This window comes from Haliaeetus leucocephalus, unplaced genomic scaffold, assembly GCF_000737465.1.
Source record: "Haliaeetus leucocephalus isolate CR32 unplaced genomic scaffold, Haliaeetus_leucocephalus-4.0 Scaffold984, whole genome shotgun sequence".
Taxonomy (NCBI): Eukaryota; Metazoa; Chordata; class Aves; order Accipitriformes; family Accipitridae; genus Haliaeetus; species Haliaeetus leucocephalus.
This window is the reverse complement of record NW_010973420.1, coordinates 3,534,767-3,555,905: the sequence shown is the minus strand read 5'-3', so window position 1 is coordinate 3,555,905 and position 21,139 is coordinate 3,534,767. Positions and strand designations below refer to the sequence as shown.

Sequence of the window (21,139 nt, the reverse complement as noted above, 5' to 3'; positions counted from 1 at the left end):
TTTTTACACCAGATATTACTTCAGGTCTTGAACTTAAGCATGTATTAAAAGAATTTGTTGCTGTTGGGCCACGTAACTCTGGGTAAATAGTATTTTTTCAGTTCTTAGCTTAAATATGGTAGTATTATTATACAGAAATTAAAACGCCACCTTCGTATCCAACAAACCCTCTACCCTTGTTTCCACCAACATAATGGAAGAAGCAAGTTTTGTTCCTGTCAGCAATAATTTGATACATTGGGGGATAGACTATGAGGAAGATTTTTAATTGTAATGCAGAAATTCTGTCACTGAATGAGGTTGACACTAAAAAAAAAAAAAAAGTTTTCTTCTAGATGCCAAGCTAAATATGCAAAATTTAAAGTTGGGGAGGGAGTCCCTCCTTAAGTGAAAAATTAATGGAAAACATATATACATCTCTGAAACTGTAAAGAAATTTTAAGAAGGTATTTTTCTACAGCTACTTAGTAAAGAAAACTTATTAGAAAGCTAACTTTATCTATTCTCAACTTCAGGGATTTGCCCAAGTTTGGCCCTTAAATTACCATTGAAGTTAGAAGATTAACTGCTTTAGGTATCAGCAGATCCAAACTAGTTCTAAGCTAATATTTCCAGTAAAAAATCGCTATGAACGAGTAGAAGCTATTCTAGTAACATCTAAATGTTCCTGCAAGACTTGAACAGTCCATGCCAAAACTTTGCCACAGATCTTCACACAAAGTGATATAACTGCTGGCTGATTGTAAATTCTGCAATTATATCTTCAGATTGTTGTGTAAACACATTTAAGCAAAAGATGTTAGTGTAGTGTTTTCTTTCAATGGATCATTAGTTCAAGGAGTCACTGCAGAGTACCAAATTCAGGTCATGGCAGGCAGGTTTTTCTTAACTGGCTTTCAAATACAATTTAAATCTATATCTTTCCCTCAGTTGTGTAAGATGTTAGTCAGCTAGCTAGACTGACTAAAGCTTGGTATTAAATGCAAATTAGATGCCAAATTTTGGTATTAAATGCAATGTAGATGCTTTCCCCAGTATGGAAATTGGAGTCTCATAAATTGAAGTCAGTTCCTCCCTTGCTAACCCATAGAGTCATAAACACAGTTTGTGCAACTTGAAGAGAAGCTTTACTTTCATTAGATTCTGCTGGATCTGTTCAAGCATAATATCAAATTGCAAACCTTTCTATTTAAGTAAAAATTTACTTTATCTTTATTAAAAAGAATCCAGCTGGCAAATAGAACCTAAATCTATGCAATAAGAAGTGGCTGTGTTCAGGAAAATGAAATCTTTTGTTAATTGATAAGATATACCAAACAGCTGCAACTGAATGAGATGACTTATTTTTATTTAGATACCAGAAATAATAGGTAGCTTTGCAGAAAATGTCACCATATCAGCCCATACTATAAAGTAAGCATGTTACAAAAAGTTTCCTGATTTAAAATAGGACAATATAGTAACATGTTTTTAAGATTGCCTTGACAAAACATACGATTTTTTTCATTGTTTAGACTGATTATTTTGCACTTTAAAGTACAAGACAGAAAGGCATAGTTAATAAGGGAATTAGTGTGTCACCTCTTTTCCATAAGTTCTAATCCTATCTTTAGTAATGCAAATGAATCTCTTATCCCAATCTGTTTGTTCACTATACAGAACCATCACATAGCACAGCACAACTCAAAGAGATTCAGCTTTCCTAAAACCCTGGTTTATAATTCCAGGTGCTCTGTCAAAGAGGTTTTAGGTACACTATATGATTTTAGCATGTAAAATTTATTCTTATCTTCCTCTTGTCTTGCACCTCTGCCAACCTCCTAAAATCTTCTAGTATCCCAAGATCTGGACAAGCTGTTCTGTACCACTCCAATCCTCTATTTTGAGCATAAGCAGTCACATGAACTACTTTTTGTACTGTGCCTTGCTGTTACCAAATGTATGTATAAGAGAAGGGAGAGTATTTGGACTGACCAAAGGCCGTGTATCTGAAGATGGCGTGACTTGACTTAACTTCTGCTATTAGGATTTTTGAAAGATGATGAATATCCAAATTTAGAGAACATAAACAAGAACAAAGGTCAAAGAGATCAAAATATGTCAGCCTCTTTTTCGAATGTGCTGAAATTCTGTACAACTTTGACAACTCCAACCACAGGATCAGCTAGATCCCATAGCTGTAACACTGTGACCCCATGCCATTACTAAAATGCAGTTTGCCAATTGAAAGAGGAATTAGAGCTTTACAGATTAGCAGTATATTAGGCCAACCAATAACGTGCAGCATATTTACATGTAAAAAGATACACATGCCAACCACCAAACCATTTCAAATGTGTGTGAAGAAGCTTTCACAATGCCTGCTTGCACCTTTTCTGCCTCTGCCTGTGTTTTGGTCTCCTCTCTAAGAAATGCTAAAAATTCGCTCATGACTACATGGAAGTAGAAGGATAGAACTCATACTTAGTCATAAAACATTTGCCAACAGATCACATTTTGCCATTCTGTTTTTTCCTCTCTGCCCCCCTACCCCCTTCCAAAAAGGTATGTTTTTTTCAGCAGTAAACCAGCACAAACCTTCACTTCTTTTCAGAACTGGTAGATCACTGGGACATAGACAGCATCCCTCCCTTTGCCCACCCACAGAGGACTTAGTGTCCGCACTCTGCTATGCTCCTCACTCTGTTCCTCTCATTTCCTATTGGGAAAGCAATTTGCACTGTCCCTGACAGTCTGATGGGCTAAGTCTTGTAGTTTATTTTCACCTGTGTTCTTACTGTCAGGTGGTTAATGACATTAGATTGACCCTGGCATAAGTCAGCTGACCTAGTTTAAAGACTGCATATATGGCATAAATTGTGTCGCTTTCAGCATTTAACTTTACAGTTTTACAACTGAGACACAGAAAATGAAAAAGCTTGCTGTTTAACAATGTAATTCAATTCAACCCAACAATCAATACATTATTTTATTACATGTTTTATATATATTAAAAAGTTAAATGGCTAGAACAGTGGGTCTATACTCGAGTGTTTACCTCACATATGCATGAAGGAAAAATAAAAGTTGGTTCAACAATACTATGTTCACATTATCCAGGCTTCCAAGTGTAGTTGTTGTGTGCAAGTTATCTCTGTTCATGCGGTAACTGTGAATTTTTATTTTTTTCCCCCCGTGGTAGCATGATTATGCTTAGTACTTTGTCTGCTTGGCTTTTTGTGCTCTTGGCTGCATTCATTTAGATTTTGCTTTAAAACATTGATATTACTTATAGTTTTTACACTTGGCTCCTGTGTGTGTCTCATATGTACCCATCCAACCGTGTCTGTGTTTTGTGCTTTTCTGTTTGTGAAGCGTGATGTGTTATGTGTAATGGTTTTTTAACAATACAAAAGAGACTTTTTTAATTAAAAAAGCCTTCCTACTTACTCACTGCAAAACTATCAACATGCATGGTTTTACATTTGCATTACAATTAACATGGCTTGTCTTTTACTAGGGATGTACCACACGAGTGGACGTTCGCTTTCTTTAACCAGTACTTCCCATCAGTTCTTTGATGGCTTTAAACTTGATTTATTTTAATATTGCAGTTGATGATACAGATATTCAAAATGCACATAACTGAGCCACTCGTTTATGCATATAACATCCAGAGACTATGGACTTCAGCTGCCTGCACTGCCCTAACCATATGCTACATTTTTCACAAAGTATTCTCTAACACCATGTTGCCTTTTGAAGGTGCTACCTCTGACACTTCTTTCCTTTTCTCCCCCCAGATCCGCGTCGTGAAGGCATTCCGTAGCTCTCTCTATGAAGGTTTAGAAAAACCAGAATCTAGAACCTCTATTCACAACTTTATGACTCATCCTGAATTTAGGATAGAAGATTCCCAGCCCCACATCCCACTCATTGATGACACAGACCTAGAAGAAGACCCTGCTCTCAAGAAAAACTCGAGTCCACCGTCTTCGCTGAACAAGAACAACAGTGCTATCGACAGTGGAATAAATCTTACAACTGATACAAGTAAATCAGCTACCTCTTCTAGTCCAGGAAGCCCAATACATAGCCTGGAGACATCACTTTAGCTGAAAAGGTCACTGCAAAAAAAATTAAAATAAAATAAAATAAAAAAACCCACAGCAACCGAAATATATAAATATATATATTAAAAACATTGCTGGCTGAAAAGCTGTTTGAACTCTTATTCACTCTGAGACAAGTGAATGAATTGTTGATCACAATGGTTTTGGGGAAAGAATGAATGGCTGATTTACATACCCCCCCTTGTTCCCTTTCAGAAAAACAACAAAAAAAATCCTCCTGCATGAATGTACTGTACACTTCTGGCCCTTCTTTCTCTCTTTTTGTTTCTTTTTATTTCCTTTTTTTTTTTTTCCTCCTTAAGCAGGAACTGCAGAGGACTTCTTTCTGAGGCTATTTATCCAATTCACTGGTCTGTGAGTTTTTTGAAATGCTTGTGTGGCATGGACTCAATTGTATAGATTAATTTAAATAACTTTTTTGAAGTTGCAAAGCTTAACTTGCACAGTAGATTTGCACCAGTTGGACAGAGGAACTTAAACATTTATGAGACTATATATAGAGATATATACATATAAGTATATACATAATTAATTATATATATGTATATATCTATCTATATATATATAGTTATATATATATAAAGTTTCTTTGTTGGCATGTTGCCTTGTTTCTGCTCAAATTGCTCTGACTATTTTAACTTATTTATGTCCTAAAAAAGAATGTAATTTGTTTACAAACCTGTAGATAATATCCTTAACTATTTGTAGGGTTAAGAAAGCACTTCCTGCCGAAGTAGTATAAAAATGGCTCAGCTCAGCTCATTGAAAACGTCTGTAATACTGCACCCTGGATATTTTATTACAACCGTGTTCTGATTTCTGCCTGATTTTTTTTTTTTTTTGTTAAATAATGTAGATACTGCTAGTAAATAACAAAAGAAGCCAAAATATAACACATTGGATGTAGCATTGTGATCCTATATACAGGGAGGTAAACCAGGCTTCCTTTGTTGCAAATAAAAATCAAAATGATCAGGTTCTCTCTTTTTTTGTTCTCCCTCTGATAATCTGCTTGAATTTGTTTTGGTGCAACATACAATAATGGAGGCTATTTCATTCTTTAAACATATGGCAATGGCTTCCAAAAATATTTTTAAAGAGATACTGTATGAAACTGAGTTGAGTTATAAATATAATTTAAAATAAGTTATATTTGGGTTGTCTATATGGAGATAAAACTAATGTTAAAATATTGTGATATATTGTGTTAATCCTTTTCAGTTAGTAATTTAAGCATTTATTTCCTTATTACTTGCAAAGTACGGGCTGTTGGCATTTTGGATGAAAATCACTGTAGGTTGTTGCTTTGATTTTTTTTTTAAAGAAAAATATAATTTCTGCACTATTAGGTCTGAATGAAACTTTATTAATTGTATATTGAAATGTGCTTTGTGTGATTTTTTGTTTTGTTTTGTTTTTTTTTAACCAAGCTTGTCTTCCTGTAGTCACAAGGTATACTGTAACACAGTAATACGTCATTTTACCTAGAGCTTTCTACAAAGAAAGCTATTCTGAAAACCTGCAGTATGGAAGGTGAAAAATATTTTTCAAGATGGTAACAGCCCTGATAACTTAAAATTTATGAGCTTATATAATTGCTATGTCAACCACTTGAATGCTAAGCACTTTGTGGATCACAGATTTTTCATAAATAATTTTTGTATTTAATATAAAGTTTGCTTGGAGACTTTTCAGCATATGATCTTTTCCATAATTGTACAGTGCAAAAGACATTTTGAATTACACAATTGATTATGCCAGATGTGTTGAAAAACACTCTCAAACTAGCTTGATAAATTGATCTGTTAAGGTATTACTGGTTGTCTTAAAGTTGGCTCATAAAGTGGTGCATCTCTGCAGTCACAAGAACTAAACCAAGCCAGAACTCTCCAAAACAAGATTAGACTCATGGCCAAACTGCAGACTGAACTGGCTAAAATGTTTTCAGGGTGCATCAAGACTATTCAGCCAGGTAAAGCTCTAATCAGCTTGAATTGCCAGCTTCCGGACTTTTGTGTAGAAGCTTGAATGTTTTTGGCTCAAACTCTTAGTTTGCTATCTGATCCAAACTTTTCACTGAACAACAGAACAGGTCTTTGAAGGCATATACAACTCTCTTTTCAACAGATAGTGTGACCCGTTTCTTAACAGTAAAAAGCTAGCATGAAAACATAATTATTTTAGCTAAGTCCTAGCAACGAAGTGATTGAAACTCAGTCAGGATTGTTCTTCGCTTTGTAAATATGGTGATCAACCTTTGTATAACATGTATTGGGTTTCTATGGCCTATTTGGGATATCATATTCAGAAGAAAAAAAAGTGTTATCTATTTACAGGGAAGCCTCTAGCTTTGGACTTGAACATCTACAGAAGCTGTTAATACTGGAACAATTTATTTTCAGCATCTTAACACTGACTGTTTGCCTTTTTATTTTCAAACACTCTTCATATTTTTTCTTGGTTTCATTTTTTTAAAATTTTCCTGTAGGAGTACCCCTCCCTAAGGTACCATTTGCAGACTTGAAAACTGTTAAGAAAATGAACACTGCATTCTGTGTGTATATAGTAAAACATATATAAACTGAGATGCATAGAAAACTTGGGCTTTTGTGAGCAGAGACTGTGCTTTATGTATATGATAAACGATAGACTTTTTTTTTTTTAAAGCAGAATAGCTATGACCTTTCAACTACAAGTCGTGCATCACAATTCCTTTCTTTTATTGCTTGACCTCTCTGTGATGGGAACAATGGATCAAAACCCAAAATGATCAGTTTGTTAAAATTCCCTGCAATATATAAATGCTCGCTCTCTACGTACTGTACTTAGCAGCATGAGATTTGTGGACAACAATACAGTGGTACATTGGCAATCCATCCCACTAGGGGTTATTAATATATGTTCATTCATCTGTTTTTATGAATTTTTTTATCTAGACAATAATTGTAAATAAAGAACTTACTCTGTCTGTTCATTTAATACTATGCAAAAGGTTATGCTTTCTATTGTTATTCTTATTCCTACAGTGTGATGCTGGAATGTTTGTGGTTTCAAAAAAAAAAAAAAAAAGACAAAAGTAAGTAAAATATGTGATGTAAATTATTTTATAGTTTGAAACAAAATGATAAAGTTTTACTCTTGCTGCTTTCTGTCTAATAGATCTCTCTTGGCAGGAGCACAAGTGGAAAATTTAAAGAAATAAATTCACAAAGCAGCATGAACAATAATGGTCTGAACGTAACAGCTTTCTTTATTTTCACCTGAAGTCATTAGATCTAGCTTTGGATTCCCACCGGGATATTTAATGTAAAGGTGTATGTAAATCTTCTGGATTGGCAGTAAGAAGCCTGCTTATACTGGTTAGTGGTTACACTTTCATTACACCCAGGTGACAAGTCAGCCTAGAGTGCTTTTAATTCCTGTCTGACTATGGGTAGGTGTAATGCCTAAAAAAATGACTCGGTCCATGCTGTGGTGGTGCACGGTGGTGGGAATGGCTGATGTGAATGCTGCAGTGAAGTCGGCTGAAATTATTAAGTACAGTATAAGTAAAATGGATGAAGCCCCTGTGAGTTTAATCTTGGTCCTAAGACCAACAGACATCGAAGTCTGTTCTCCTATGACTTTGGCCCATATGACGTATCCCTCCATTTATATATATTTTTATCATTTCTTTACCCTTCTGTCACGATCAGAAAAATTATCTTTGAAACTTTCTAGAACTGGGGAGTTCAGTCCAGAACTCGTGTCCTGCCACTTAAGACCTTAAAAACTATGCACATGAAATGCCAGGGAAAAATGAGGGAATTCTCATTCTGGTGCTCAGCCCTCAGCCCAGAAGCTCCTTCTTTTCTTTTCAGCTTAGACTAATGCAGTTGTGCCATAAACTGCAATACAGCCTGTGATCATACAGTATTATTGCCCTAGCAACAGCAAGGTTTAGAAGTTAGCCAAACAGACATACTGGGTTATACTTCTCACACAAGATGTGAGGTGAGCAACTGTCATATAATCTCATTTTTAAAGGTAAAATGCTTCAAATTACAGATTTTCCTGTCTTCTCACCTATATTTCAAGCTTTTACCCACAAAGTCTGTGTGACAAGAAGTATTTGATAGCAGCCAAAACTACAGTGAAATAGTACTATACTGGGAGAAAAGTTACCAATAAATAAAAATATATTCAACATAGTAAATTCAACAAAAACCCTACAGAAAACAGTTGTTAGCGGATTTCTTGGATTAATTGAGCTTTACAACTACTTTGGAATTAAACTGTTTTCTGCTTTGATTTTGTGAGCTCAGTCTAGGTAACAATCTGAAAATAGTTTTCTTTTAATTCTCTGTTACTCATTTACTTCCTTCCTACACACATAACTTTATTTACAGCCTTAGTCCAAGTGCTTCTGGCAGGACTCTTCATCTCTGCAAAAAAGTATGCATGTGTTGAGGTGTTAGTAAGAAAGAGAAGTGGGCTTGTTCAGTACATTTTAAGCACTGTGTATATGTTAAAATTTGTCAGCTTCAGTGACCTATTTTATGAGTTGCACCTTTCAAGGGCGTTTGTGAAATACTTCCTTAGCACTGCATTGATGTGAGTTGTACCTGTAAATTTAGAAGAATAACAGGGATGAAGTTACCTGCTACACTAATTTCCTATTCTTTGCATCAAATTGAAGATTCAGAAAGGCATATAGTATTTGAAGTTATTAGTCCATCACAGCAAACTAAGACTGATATCCTGATTCAAAATAAGAATGCCAGGTTTTATTCTTGCTATTCTTCTTTTATCCATACTAAATATACTGCTGAGAAGACAACGGAGGGTAGTCATGCATGCCTAGATAGAAAAATCAAATGCTGATCACATATGCTGATGCTGCACTAAATGCCACTATATGTATTTGTCATGAGATGCTGTACAGATACAGAATGGGGGAAATGGTTCATAAATAGCAGATGAAGGAGAGGCAAAAAGGGAAGAGCAGGGAGAAAGGAAGAAACTGCAGGTGCATATATAGTTCACTTATACTGAAATGAAATAAAATCCTAATTGCTTATTATTGGCTTGATCTAGGCATTGAGTTCTAATACAAGAGATACTCAAATACTATTCTCTGTCTACCAGCCTTTTCCAACTAAAGTCCAAATTCATGAATAAGCTGAGGTTTCCAAAGGGAGGTCAAGACCTCTAGCTGGAAAACACTGATTTACAAAGCTCTTGCTCAGGTGCTACCCCAAACCTGACATCTGTCTGACCAGAAGGTTGACCAGAAGTAGATGATCTCCAGCATCCCCTTCCAACTTAATTTTTTCTATTATTCTATGATATGAAAATAAATGACACAATTTGTGGTATTGGTTTACTTCAGTGTACTAGTGAACTACTCACACAGGCTATGAAAGGACCAGGGTTCGACACTTCAAACTTCCTGTTGGTATTACAGTATTATTATAGTTGCTTTTGAAGACCCACCAAAAGGTAAGTAATAGACAGTTCCTACTGATGTTTGTATTCCTGCAGCAGTGTGAGACATTGTCATAATAAAACATAATAAAAAGTACGTGATAAAATTTGTTCATGGACCAGATCAGGACTACGGTCCACATATAAATTGCCCTGGATTATAAACTACAAATTGATATTTCTAATTTTATCAGTACATGCTTAGTTTTGTTCACCAACACATTGATATAAGAGGTACTGAATAAGACAGAGAAGTGTCTGATTTTGAATTTCTTTTTAGAAACAGGTATTAACGAGCATGATCTAACTTGGTGGAAACTGAAGAGAAGTTATTAAATAACTTATTAAATAAGGCAGACTGTTGAAAAATACAAATCAAAGGAATTATTTACAACAATGTTTTCTCCCACATGTACAAATAAACTTTGATTATCTGTGTATCTTGGAAGACCATGTTTGCCTGGTACCAAATGAAGTGTTAAACTCCAAGTAAGGGAATGTACTTCACTTTGTCTGTGATGGATTTGTTAACTTTCCAAGCAAATTATAAAGCACTTCCCTCTACCCCTTGTGTGTGTGCATTTCAGAATCATTAGGAGTTGAGCTGGTATAAGCAGTGTTGGTGCACAGCCAATGAAATGACTTCAGTTTTTACAAGATAGTCTATGATTATGAAAATCAGAAAAACAAGTTATCTAGCTTTCTTGAAAAAACTTTGTAGAACATTTATGTCACCTGTTTAAGATGACCCTATATGTATTTGTAAAGCCTCCTAGTGCTTTTGTCAGCAGGTTATTTCAAATTATTTCAGATTCAGGTTTCGTGAGAGGCATTTTAAATGATTTTCTAAAAAGATTAAAGAAAATAAGATCAACATTATTAGATGACAAATCAAATGAATAAGTTACCAATACTTTCTCATCAAAGCATGTCAACTAGGAAAGCTTTCTTATGCTTACTTTGCATTAATTATAATTGTTAGTTTGACCCATGTTTGGAATTCTTATAAAAGACAAAGATTACAGGAGTTATAGAACATGGCTACCTGTCATTGTGTACATAAATAGTGTTTTACATTTGGGAAGTAACTGAATCAAATAGAATGCTTTCTGTTACAAACGAACATGCCAAATGCATAACACTACTACATAGCTACCTGTGATAAACTTGCTATTTCACTAAAAGGCATCGTACACTCTCTTATGTGCCAGTACTAGTGTTTATGTAGTTACATGGTCTCAGACTGCTTATCTACTTCTTTTTTATTGTTGCTGGATAATTTCAGTTGCTTTCTAGCCAGTTCCATGACTCATCTCACCATATGATTTGGTGGGGGCTAGTGCTGGAGCAGAGAAGCAGCAGCAACAACTGATCAGAGAATCAAGCCACAATTATTTCAGATTAAAATACTGTTCTACCAAGCCTACAACAAAGGGAATTGAACAGATGCCTCTAGAACTCCCCATCCCCCAAAGAGCATTTAGTGCTTTTGACTGTCTGTCTTACAGCTAAGGTACCAAGCCTATCATAGAGAATTACGGTTTCAGAAGCAAAAATGCAGAGTCACTTGCAGCAGCCACTGAGCAGATGCTGAGCAAGATGATTTTCTGCCAGACAGAAGCTTGCATGTGACAAAATACCATCACACTTCACATTAGCTGACATTCTTGCTGGAAGTACAAGCAAGGCTGCAGAGACTGACCTCTTTACAGAGCGGTAGGATGTACAACAGTGGCCGTATCCAGGGAAGCCATTTCTGATTACATATGTACCTTTTTGCTGGAGTTTAATCTACCATCAAGAATTTAAATCACTTCTAGTTGGTTTTATTATCCTATTTTCTCCACTCATGAGGGATTTGGTTATTTTCAGTATTTTTCTATTACATTTTTTGTGCTATCACCTGTAAGCCTGAGGTGATAAAAAATGGTCTTAGTGATATATGCCTTTTTACCTATTTCCTTGTATTAATGTCAATAGCCTCCTATATCCCATGACTCCTGGATATAAATTGTATTTTCACTGTATGAGAAAATACAGAGGAAAACCACATTGGTTGAGTATACTGTAGGAATGATTGAATTGCCTTTCTTTTCATTTTCATGTTTAAGGATAGAAGCACTACCTAATAATGACAAAGCATTTTGTCTCCTCAGTGTTCCTGCGCATCTGAAGCTGCCAGTACATTTTGTTCTTGAAAATTTCCAGGCTGATCTATGATATGCCACTGGCAGAGCATCCTTATGCTAATAGTGAGCAGAGTGGAAATCTGCCATCCCTCCAAACACCAGACACTAAAAGTACTAGCTGATACAACTCTTATACAACTTTGAATTACATCACATCAGAGGAATACTTTGCTGCCTAATTGTAGTCAATAAAATGTTTGCTTAAGATTTACATTCTTTATCAATGGAGAACCCCTGCAGTCTTGCCATACTTAAGTGTTCATTTGTATTCTTGAATCCTGAAATGGGATGAAACTGTAGTTACAATTTGAGATTTGTTTGTTCAGTAGTTCACATAATGCACAGGCTACATTGTACAAACCATGTCTTTATAAAAAAAATTCAAAAGAAACTTTCTCCAGGTTCCCCAGCAATCTGAGATTTGGTAGGGCAATTTGGTGGGGAACTCAGACAGGTAGTTAAGCCTCATACTGAATGATCTCTCCTTATAAATTAGTTCCACAAAAACATCATTCAAAAAATGTTATCAAAGTAGAAAAAAATTGAACCTGGTTTTAGAAAATAGCAACTAATCATCGAATTACCCTGGGCTCAGAAAACACCTACTTTTGATGTTAAGACTTTGCAGGCATTATCACAAAGGAGAGGAGAAGAAATCCTACTTTTGCCATGGTAGCAGCTTTAAAAAATACTGTGTTTGTTCCTGAGGCTGCAATTAAATGGTGTCAGAATAGCAGAAAAGCCAGTATAGCTCTCTCCATTTGTTCTCATTGCTACAGCCCTGTGAAAACGAGCTTTGAAAATGTTACGAGGAACACTTTAAGAAAATTTCTATTAAGATAATTTCAGTAAATAGTTACAAAATTCCTAAAATAATATGCAAGTTTGCTTAAAAAAAAATAAATCTCTGTGCTTTATTTGAAAATTAATTTTCTTTAAAAGATAGGTCTCCTTCCCTTTTTTATTTCTGAGAAGTCTTTTCTAATAACATCTTCATAGAGCTTATAATTTCAAGGACTAGTTGCAAGCAGTCATACTGAACTAAGAATGAAACTACTGCACTTGTCCTTTAAGCTTGCAAAATTGAAAAGCAAATTTTTCCGCTGGTTTAAACAACGGTCTTCGCAAAAAGTCCTGTGTTATTTCAAAGCCACTAAAGCTCAAACACTAATCAAGATAATTTCAACACAGAAAAAAGGTTCTTTTTTTAAAAGACGAATATAGCTAACACCTATTAGAAACTTTTTCAAGACTCAGGTGCCTGAAGCTCAATTACAGGCTAAGCCAAAAGGTACAAGTGTTTGAAATCTTGTAATGAGAGGGACTGTTGGCATTTGCAAACCAACTAAAACAATAGGTGCAAGAAGGAAATTGTTGGAAGTCCTATTCTGCAGAAGTACTAGGTATCCAGAAAGTGTAATTTTGTTAACAACAGTTGTATGTATCTATCAATTATTAAAATCAAACCACTGAGCTATATTATTTCTACTACTAACTATCATAGATTTATCTAATTTGCAGATATAATGAGCATGAACACCACCAAAAATTGAAGGTCAGCTTGAATAGATGTAGTAGTTACAGGTGTGTGAGCTACTTGAGATGAAGCATTGATGTAATAGCAAACAAGCACATTAACAGAGGAGAATACTTCATGGGGGAAGCAAGGGAGAAAAAAATTCTGTTGTGTGATGGTGTTATGGGATAACCTGCAGCTTGAACAGCTCTGCACTGGTTTGCTGACAAGGTAAAGTTAATGAGTTGAGAATGTGGTAAAGGAGAGTGTACACCATTTTATTTCTTGGAAAGGCTCAGTGGAGTAATTCACTTCTGTTCAAATATTATGTCCTTCAAGATTATTTTGACCTGTAGTGTGTTACTAAGCAAGTTTGGAAGAGATTAATGTAGTGTTCCTGGTGAAGTTAGTAAGTGTTGTCTGTTGCATCAATAGACAGCCCCCTGCTCCCCTCCCCCCCGCTTTGGTTTATAGCCTATCATGTTCTTGCTCTTTTTGTTTGCCTCTTATTTTGCTGCTTGACTTTAGAGACTTTCAGAAACTTCCTCATAAGATTTGGGCTTTTAGGGGTCAGAATAGTGCAGCAATGTTTTTATTCTCTCATCCCAAAATCATGATTACCTTTGATGGCAATGAGAGGCATTTACAACCTTAGTCTGGATCCACAAAAATTATTTCACTTCTTTGGAATATGATTTCATTTGTTGTGATTGCTTCTCACTTCTTTTCTACTCTGTTATGTTTTGAAATCACACTTGGAGCCCTGTAATTGAAGTAATTTCTATAAATAATGAAAAATTAGTGTTCTATGTTTTAATACATTATTCTCTAGCTTTCAATATCTCACAGTTACTATTACTCTTCATTTCACATTTCAACTAATAGACCACAGATATCTTTTGCTTATTTTAGTAGCCATCTCTTCTCTGCTGTGAGTTCACCCAAGCATAAGCTTTCTCATTAGTACTATCAGTGGCTATCAGTGCTTTTCATAGGGTGCTTGATAGACAGAAGGCTAATTAAGGGTGCAGGAGAACTATGCACTTGTACTTTGAGATGTTTGCTGCATAGGATATCTTTACTGATGTGGAAGCACAGAGTATCTCAGTGTGAGAAGCCACATTCTGTGATTAAAAACAATCCTTGATTATAAGCAAGGCATAAATGAATGTTGTGATGTATTGCCTTCTAAATAGGAAGGCAGAATTAAGATAGGAATTACCTACACTGAAAATCAATCAGATTTTAAAGATCCTTCTGATACATCTTAAAATTCATTGAAAAACTAAACTCCATCAGACTCTCTTACTGCTTGTTCTTGTGCTTAATCTTAATCTGCCTATCTCAGTAAATGATAATGCAAGCAGTAGTGTGTTTAGTATTGATGTTAAGTATTTTGAAATCTGTATTGTTTTAGCCTTAAGGGAGATTTTTTCTTTTCCTGAACCTCCTCTTACATAATAGATCTCCATTTCCCTTTGCAGTAATTATTTTTAATTTAAATCTATCAAGTCATATTGTATTTCTTGGAGTAACTTCTGTGTTAGGTTTTTTAAGCTATTCTTCAGATTATAATACTGAAATTAAGAAAGCATGCAACTGACTTTTATGTGCTGCTTGTGGCATTGAAGGCTGAGGTAACACTGCAGCAGTGCAGTGAATTGTTGCCACAAGATTAATATGTTTTGGTTTCAGGCATAGGGAAATGCCAGGAACAGGTTTTTGCATAAAAAACAGCTAATTTCCAGTCAGAGTACACAGATGTGCTTTTTGATATGGAAAGCTGAAAAAATAAATAGCAGTGTTACATTTCCCAAAACTATGGTAATGTGTTCTTGTCCCTACAATCACTGACAAACCCTCAGAGGTTTGTGATTGAAAAAACTGATACTGTACATGTACCATGTCACACAAAGGCTTGTAAACCTGTCAGATTTGTACAATATCCATTAACCTTCATAACACATCTATACAGAGAAACAGTTGCCATAGAGGGATGACAAAAGAGACACTGGACAGAATATAAATTAGATCAGGATCTTTTAGAAACTTCTCTCAAGATTTGGATTGCATTAGTTTCTAATGTTATAGAAAGGCTGTGCTTTGTATTTGAGAGTCACAGGTGAAAAGCATTATGCTACATTGGAAGAACAATGGCTGAATGATGTAATTTTAAAAATCATAAACTGCTTTTGTTTTAAGTATTGTACAGTATAACACAGCCAGAATGCTCCACGATCTAGGGACTATGGTAATGCATGTGATAATAATTGTAATGATTACCCATACTCAGTTTTCATGATGCAGATGCAATCCTCTGATCTGGCACCAGTGGGGGTAGAGGGCATTCTCCATGATGTTAATGGTCCATGCTATAAGAAATACTCTCTTTCAAATTGAGTTGAAAATACAGCTGATACAACCCAGATTTGAAGAACGTGTTATGAATAACACTAGACGGCAAGAGTATATAATCAGTAGGATGCAAATTCTCCACAGCTCCTACAGCCCACGTTGCACAACGCTACTGCATAGTGTCACCAAAGTGCAAATATTTCTGTGTATTCCTCTGCAGGTTTAATGAATACCCTACACATAACAGTTACTTCCACCACATCGACACTGTTGTATGAAGAATGACTAACTTACAAATTATCTAACCTTTACCTTCAAAATGAATTTTTATTTGTATAGAATATAAATTGTGTTCATTCACCCATACTGGATTCCCTCAGCGTAGATTAAAATACAGCTATAAAAGGCACACAACATAAGAACTGAATCTCATTAACATCATTTTGTGCAGTCCACCACTACGAAAACAGCAAATTATCACTTGAAGCAGTCTCTCTTCAAGCTTCAGTAATTCCCAGAAAACTGCTGAGCTTTGAAGCACTCCCTTATATGTTAAGTTATTCTGATCAAAAGGAAGAACTGTGTCTAAGAATTGCTTTTGCTTTCTGATAAATTTTTCTTTTTTTCTTTTCCCTGTTTTTTTGTTGTTGTTTTGGGTATTATTATTTTTTTAATTGCTCTGGGTGGTATTTTGGTTTTGGCAGCTAGATTATCAAAGTAAACCAACCAAAAAATAGATCATTAGATTGTGCACCTGTTCATGAGTTTTGGGGGGTTGGTTGGTTTGTATAAAAACAAACAAACAAACAAAACATGCTCAATAGCAATGTACAAATTTTTTTGTTGGTTTTTTTTTTCTTTTCAGGGATTCTTCTTTTCCATTTGTCTTAAATATGGCTGCAGAAAAGGTTGATAATAGTCTAATGACTGAGTAATATATTTTTAAATCTTTAGGAATAGTACTTAAAACTTTTCTACACAAAAATTAATTAAATCATCCATCTTGAGGATAACAAAGATGAACAAACAAACAAGTTCATCAAACCATTCTTATTTTTACATTGAGTTGAAAGACTAGTCTTTTTCATATCCAGCAATTTCTGTATGTGAGTCACAATCTTTTGCAGGAGCACTTGATCTGCTGGGAGCATAGATAAACATAATACACAACACAAACACTACTCCAGAGGAGTGAATTCTGTTAATCCCCCAGTGAATCCGTAGGACAAATGACAGAACATTCTGAGGCATGACAAGGAAAATGGACTAAGAAGTTTGGGAAGCTGCAAGTTGTTGAGGCAAAGGATCTTTATCAAGGTGGAGAATTCTTTATTGGCTTGCAGAGTGTACAGGACTTGAGATTGTAAATTGGGTTCCTATAGCCAGAACTTCGTGCCCCAGGTACAAGAACGCAATGTTTCCACATATCATATAAATGTAGCTATAAGCTTAGAGTAGCAGCTCTTCTGATCCCCTTCAAAGTAGGGGAATAGCATACCCTCCAGCAGTTCTAAATTAATTTCTCATCATTAAAACAGACTAGCTCTCTTCTGGTCATCTTTTCATTGTATTTTCTTATCATGTTTTTAAATGCAGACCTTCAAATCTACCCATTAGTTATGCAGATTGTCAAAGCTTCATTTAACAGCCACACTTCTGATTTCACACCTTTAAAAAAGCAATCAGGTCACTCTGTGGAATAGTTTGCTGAAACCATTGTGACAAGGAAACAGAGGGACAATACAGTTTTCTAGTGGAAAACTCAATAGGATACTTATTTGTCTCATTAGCAATAGTCCATGGGAAAATTTAGGATAATGAATTGTTAGGCTTCTAGCATACAGCGTAAAGTTGAAGCTCTCAAAAAGCAGTGGAGCATGCATCCAGAAAAGGGCCTGAATTAGCCATATTTAGTTCTAGGACTTGAAATGTCATTGAGAAGCCTACCACCATTGTAGGTGGTGAGTACATGGATTGGCTATTGATGGTTGAGATGAAAACTTCTAGGAGAGGTTCTCAGCCAGATAGTAATAAGGACTTGAAAGACAAATTGACAACTAATCAATTTACTTGGCCTGTGACTTACAAATCATGATCAGCAGAGACTTTCAAGGTCAATAATGTTCCAAGAGTTTGTCAAAATCCTGTCAGAACTTGAATCTGTCCTTACAATAGCAAAAATGTCTGTTTGTGGGGAAGACAGAAACTGAACACTATATGCTCTGTAAAGTACATTTCCTTGACCACAGAAATGGATTAAATGATAATTCTAGCTCGATGACTGACTAGTAAGCAGGATCACCTAAATTTCTAGAACAATAATGGGGAACATAATGGAGTGCTACTACTGAAGGGAACTGGACAGAAAGCAACCTTCCTATTGTAAGATAGCACTTGGCTGTTCTTTTATTGTCTTAGTGAAAGCCCATCCACCAGAGATTTAGGAGGCTAAGCTTTAGGGGATAAACTTGGGAGGTTTCCCTTTCCTTATATCTTGGATCAATGAAATACATAGAAAAGTTTTGGCCCAGCTAAGAAAATATGAGACCAGACCTACTTCAAAAAAGGTAGGCATTGCTTCTACCTGTCCCCCTCCCCCAGCTCCCGTTAGAAATAGCTAGGTCATCTTAGATATGATTGTAATATGATGATGACTTACAACTTCTTTTAAGATCTAATTTTGGGGGGTCAGTGTTAAAATTCAAGTGAGAGTTACAGACAACCAAAATAGTCAGGTTGGCTCTTACTATGTAACTATGTAATAAATGCAAGGAAAGGTGTTTAGCAAACTAACTGTAGAAATTCCCTTTGGATAAACAAATTGTTCCGAAAGGAACTGCTCTGCCATAAAAATGTTATCTAGGGATAGAAATTCTAGTAGCAGCAGTGATAGCTAAGGAAGTGACTGAAATCTGGTTTGAGAGTCAACATCTCAGGTGATCCTTAACCAGCAAAATTTTTGTGCCTCTGAAGGAGGCATAGACTTACGGCTGCTGAGTCTCTCTGTCAAGCTGAAAATAATGAGACAAGGAATCATGGTCACAAACTGCATCAGTGGATGTGGTAAATGTTGAGATACAAAAAAGCTACGAAGGGACAACAAGGAAGGTCCGTTCCCAGAAGAATTATTAGATTTGTTCTTGCTGTGGGTTTAAATATGGGACAAGTACAGCAGCTGAGGATACAATCTGGTTTAGGACAGTCTCTGAATCCAAAACAGACTTAACGTTAGTTCTAAGGGAAACACTACAGCGAATTGGCAGAGGGCTGGGCAAGCCTTTGGAGGAATTGCATCAAAGAAGTATAAACACTATTAAAATTACCTCACTCACAGTTTAAGTCAAGAGAAGGGGGGTGGGAAGGAAGAGCAGGATCTAATTATGTAGACATGATACAGCTGCTTGAACTAATTATGAAAGTCCTTACTCATTGCTGCAATAGATGATACCTAGACATTGTACCAGGCTCAAACTATTTTCTACCTGAAATTTCAAAAGTGGATACCTGAAAATGGAGTTGCATCTGAAGGTCAAAAGAGAGTTGCTTTTATGGCAAGACAAGGCCTGAAGGCAATTTAAAGTGATAGTTATCTGTCAGGTTGCGACACTCACTTGGAGGGTGCTGCACAGTATGTCACACTCAGACTGTTTCTCCCAGATGATAAGCTGGTGCATGTTGAAAAGCTTTAAATTGGAACTGATATATTTAGAGTATTAAAAGCTTGTGGCTGCCACTCTGCATTCAGTGTTGATTCATATAAAGGGAGTTTTCCTTGGACATGGAATAAGTTCACAAGCTGATGACTTCGAATTGTTAAGGGGTAGAACTGGTGAAGATTTGTTAAAATCTGTGAAATTATGTGCTACATTTTATTCAAGATATACAAGCTGAAACAGGAAATTTGACAACTATCCATGCAAATACAGTGGTCTGGTATTATTTGCAGAATTAGATTGTGAGTGTACATATCCATGTGAATAGATGGGACAGAAGCACTCATTCCAAGTGGCGGTGGGGAGGGCAGGGACAAAGAAAACAAAATTAACTTCAAGCTAACGGGAAAGAGATCAAGATGTTGGACTAGGAATATTGCCTGCTGTTTGTTTCCTAATAGCCTTAGGAAAAAACAGTTGATGACAGATAGAGGACAGTATCAAAGAAATTCTATAAATATTTTTTCTCTTTCTAAAAGAGACCAGAGTTAGACCACATGCTAACTCTTCTATCACTTTTAAGGCAGAGTATGTATACTTTCAGTGTGATCTTGTCTTTCATTGTTGCATAAATTTATGTCAAGTAATTCTCTGTGAAGGTTACAGTTAAGAACAAGTTCAGATGTGCTCACCGCTTCATATGACATATTCATAAAACCTGATACACTCTGCCCTTGCCTGTTTAGCATTAGAATTAAGAGGTTAGATCAGTTTAATTCGGACTTATTCCAAGACGTAACTTGCAATTGATATTTTAGTGCTCAGATTAGCCACATAGTGTCACCCTAGACCATCAAAAAGTCTAATAAAAGGCATTCTGCCTAATCACTAGCTTTGAGAAGTTGTACTGGAAATAGTCTGGAGAAGTGTTACTACTTCTAAATAAATTAACAAGTTTCCCCAAGGAATTTTATTCATCCTGTATTACACATCTGTAGCCAGAATCTAGCCATCTTCAGGTGTTCCTGAAATTCTGGACAAGAGCCATCTGCAATGCTTTATGCTAGTTATCATCAGTAAAGTGTATTTTGGTAGATCCTTTCTGCTTGAGATCTTGGCCTCTATACTTTTCTTATTTAAAGAGAAAGTACTAACTCTAACGTTTTGGATTTCTAGTGATTACATGTTAAAAGCGTATTTGTCCAAATCTTTGAAATATAATTTAGATTCTGAAGGCATATATATGCTTCAGAAAAAGCATAAGTACATAGGTTTATTCTGCTAAGTTACTCCAGTGATGCTTCGAAAGAGGTCCTAAAGCAGAACCTCATATCTGACTTCCTTATCCGTGGTTTCTGATAGCATTTGGAACAGAAATTGATTTACATACCTCGGCTTACATTTGCCCCATATGGCTTTCACTTCAAATGAAGTTTGTAATGTCTAGATTTAGACCTATATAATACAGAAGTCTTGAAAGAGCGATCATTTTTAAAATATAATTTTTTTAAAACATAAAGCAAAGTTACAAAGCATGTTTGAGATCATAGAATGGTTTGGGTTGGAAGGGACCTTAAAGATCATCTAGTTCCAACTCCCAAGAAAACATCTAAATCCAAATATACCAGAAAAGCTTCCTCCAAAACTATGGTGGCATTAAAATCCAGCTGCACACAGAAGGTTATGGACATCTGGATATAAGAGTGAATTGAGATTCAAAGCCTATCCTCACTCTTCACAGCCAATTAATTATTAAAAATACTAACAAGGGATACTACTTATAAAAAGTAATAGAAACTCATAGTTAAGGTAACTGGTACATAATAGATAACACCTAAGGTGCACTTG

At 35.7% G+C, this 21,139-nt stretch overlaps 1 protein-coding gene across 4 annotated transcripts in view; it reads left to right on the top strand.

The window, feature by feature from the left end:
- Positions 1-4,942, top strand: part of ATP2B2 (ATPase, Ca++ transporting, plasma membrane 2) — a 194,570-nt gene extending 189,628 nt beyond the window's left edge. For all 4 annotated transcript variants that reach the window (XM_010584463.1, XM_010584461.1, XM_010584460.1 and 1 more), the window contains one exon: positions 3,783-4,942. In XM_010584463.1, coding sequence (XP_010582765.1) covers positions 3,783-4,094 — 312 coding nt within the window. In that variant the 3' untranslated portion in view covers positions 4,095-4,942. The remainder of the gene's footprint in view (positions 1-3,782) is intronic.
- The last annotated feature ends 16,197 nt before the right edge of the window (positions 4,943-21,139 follow it).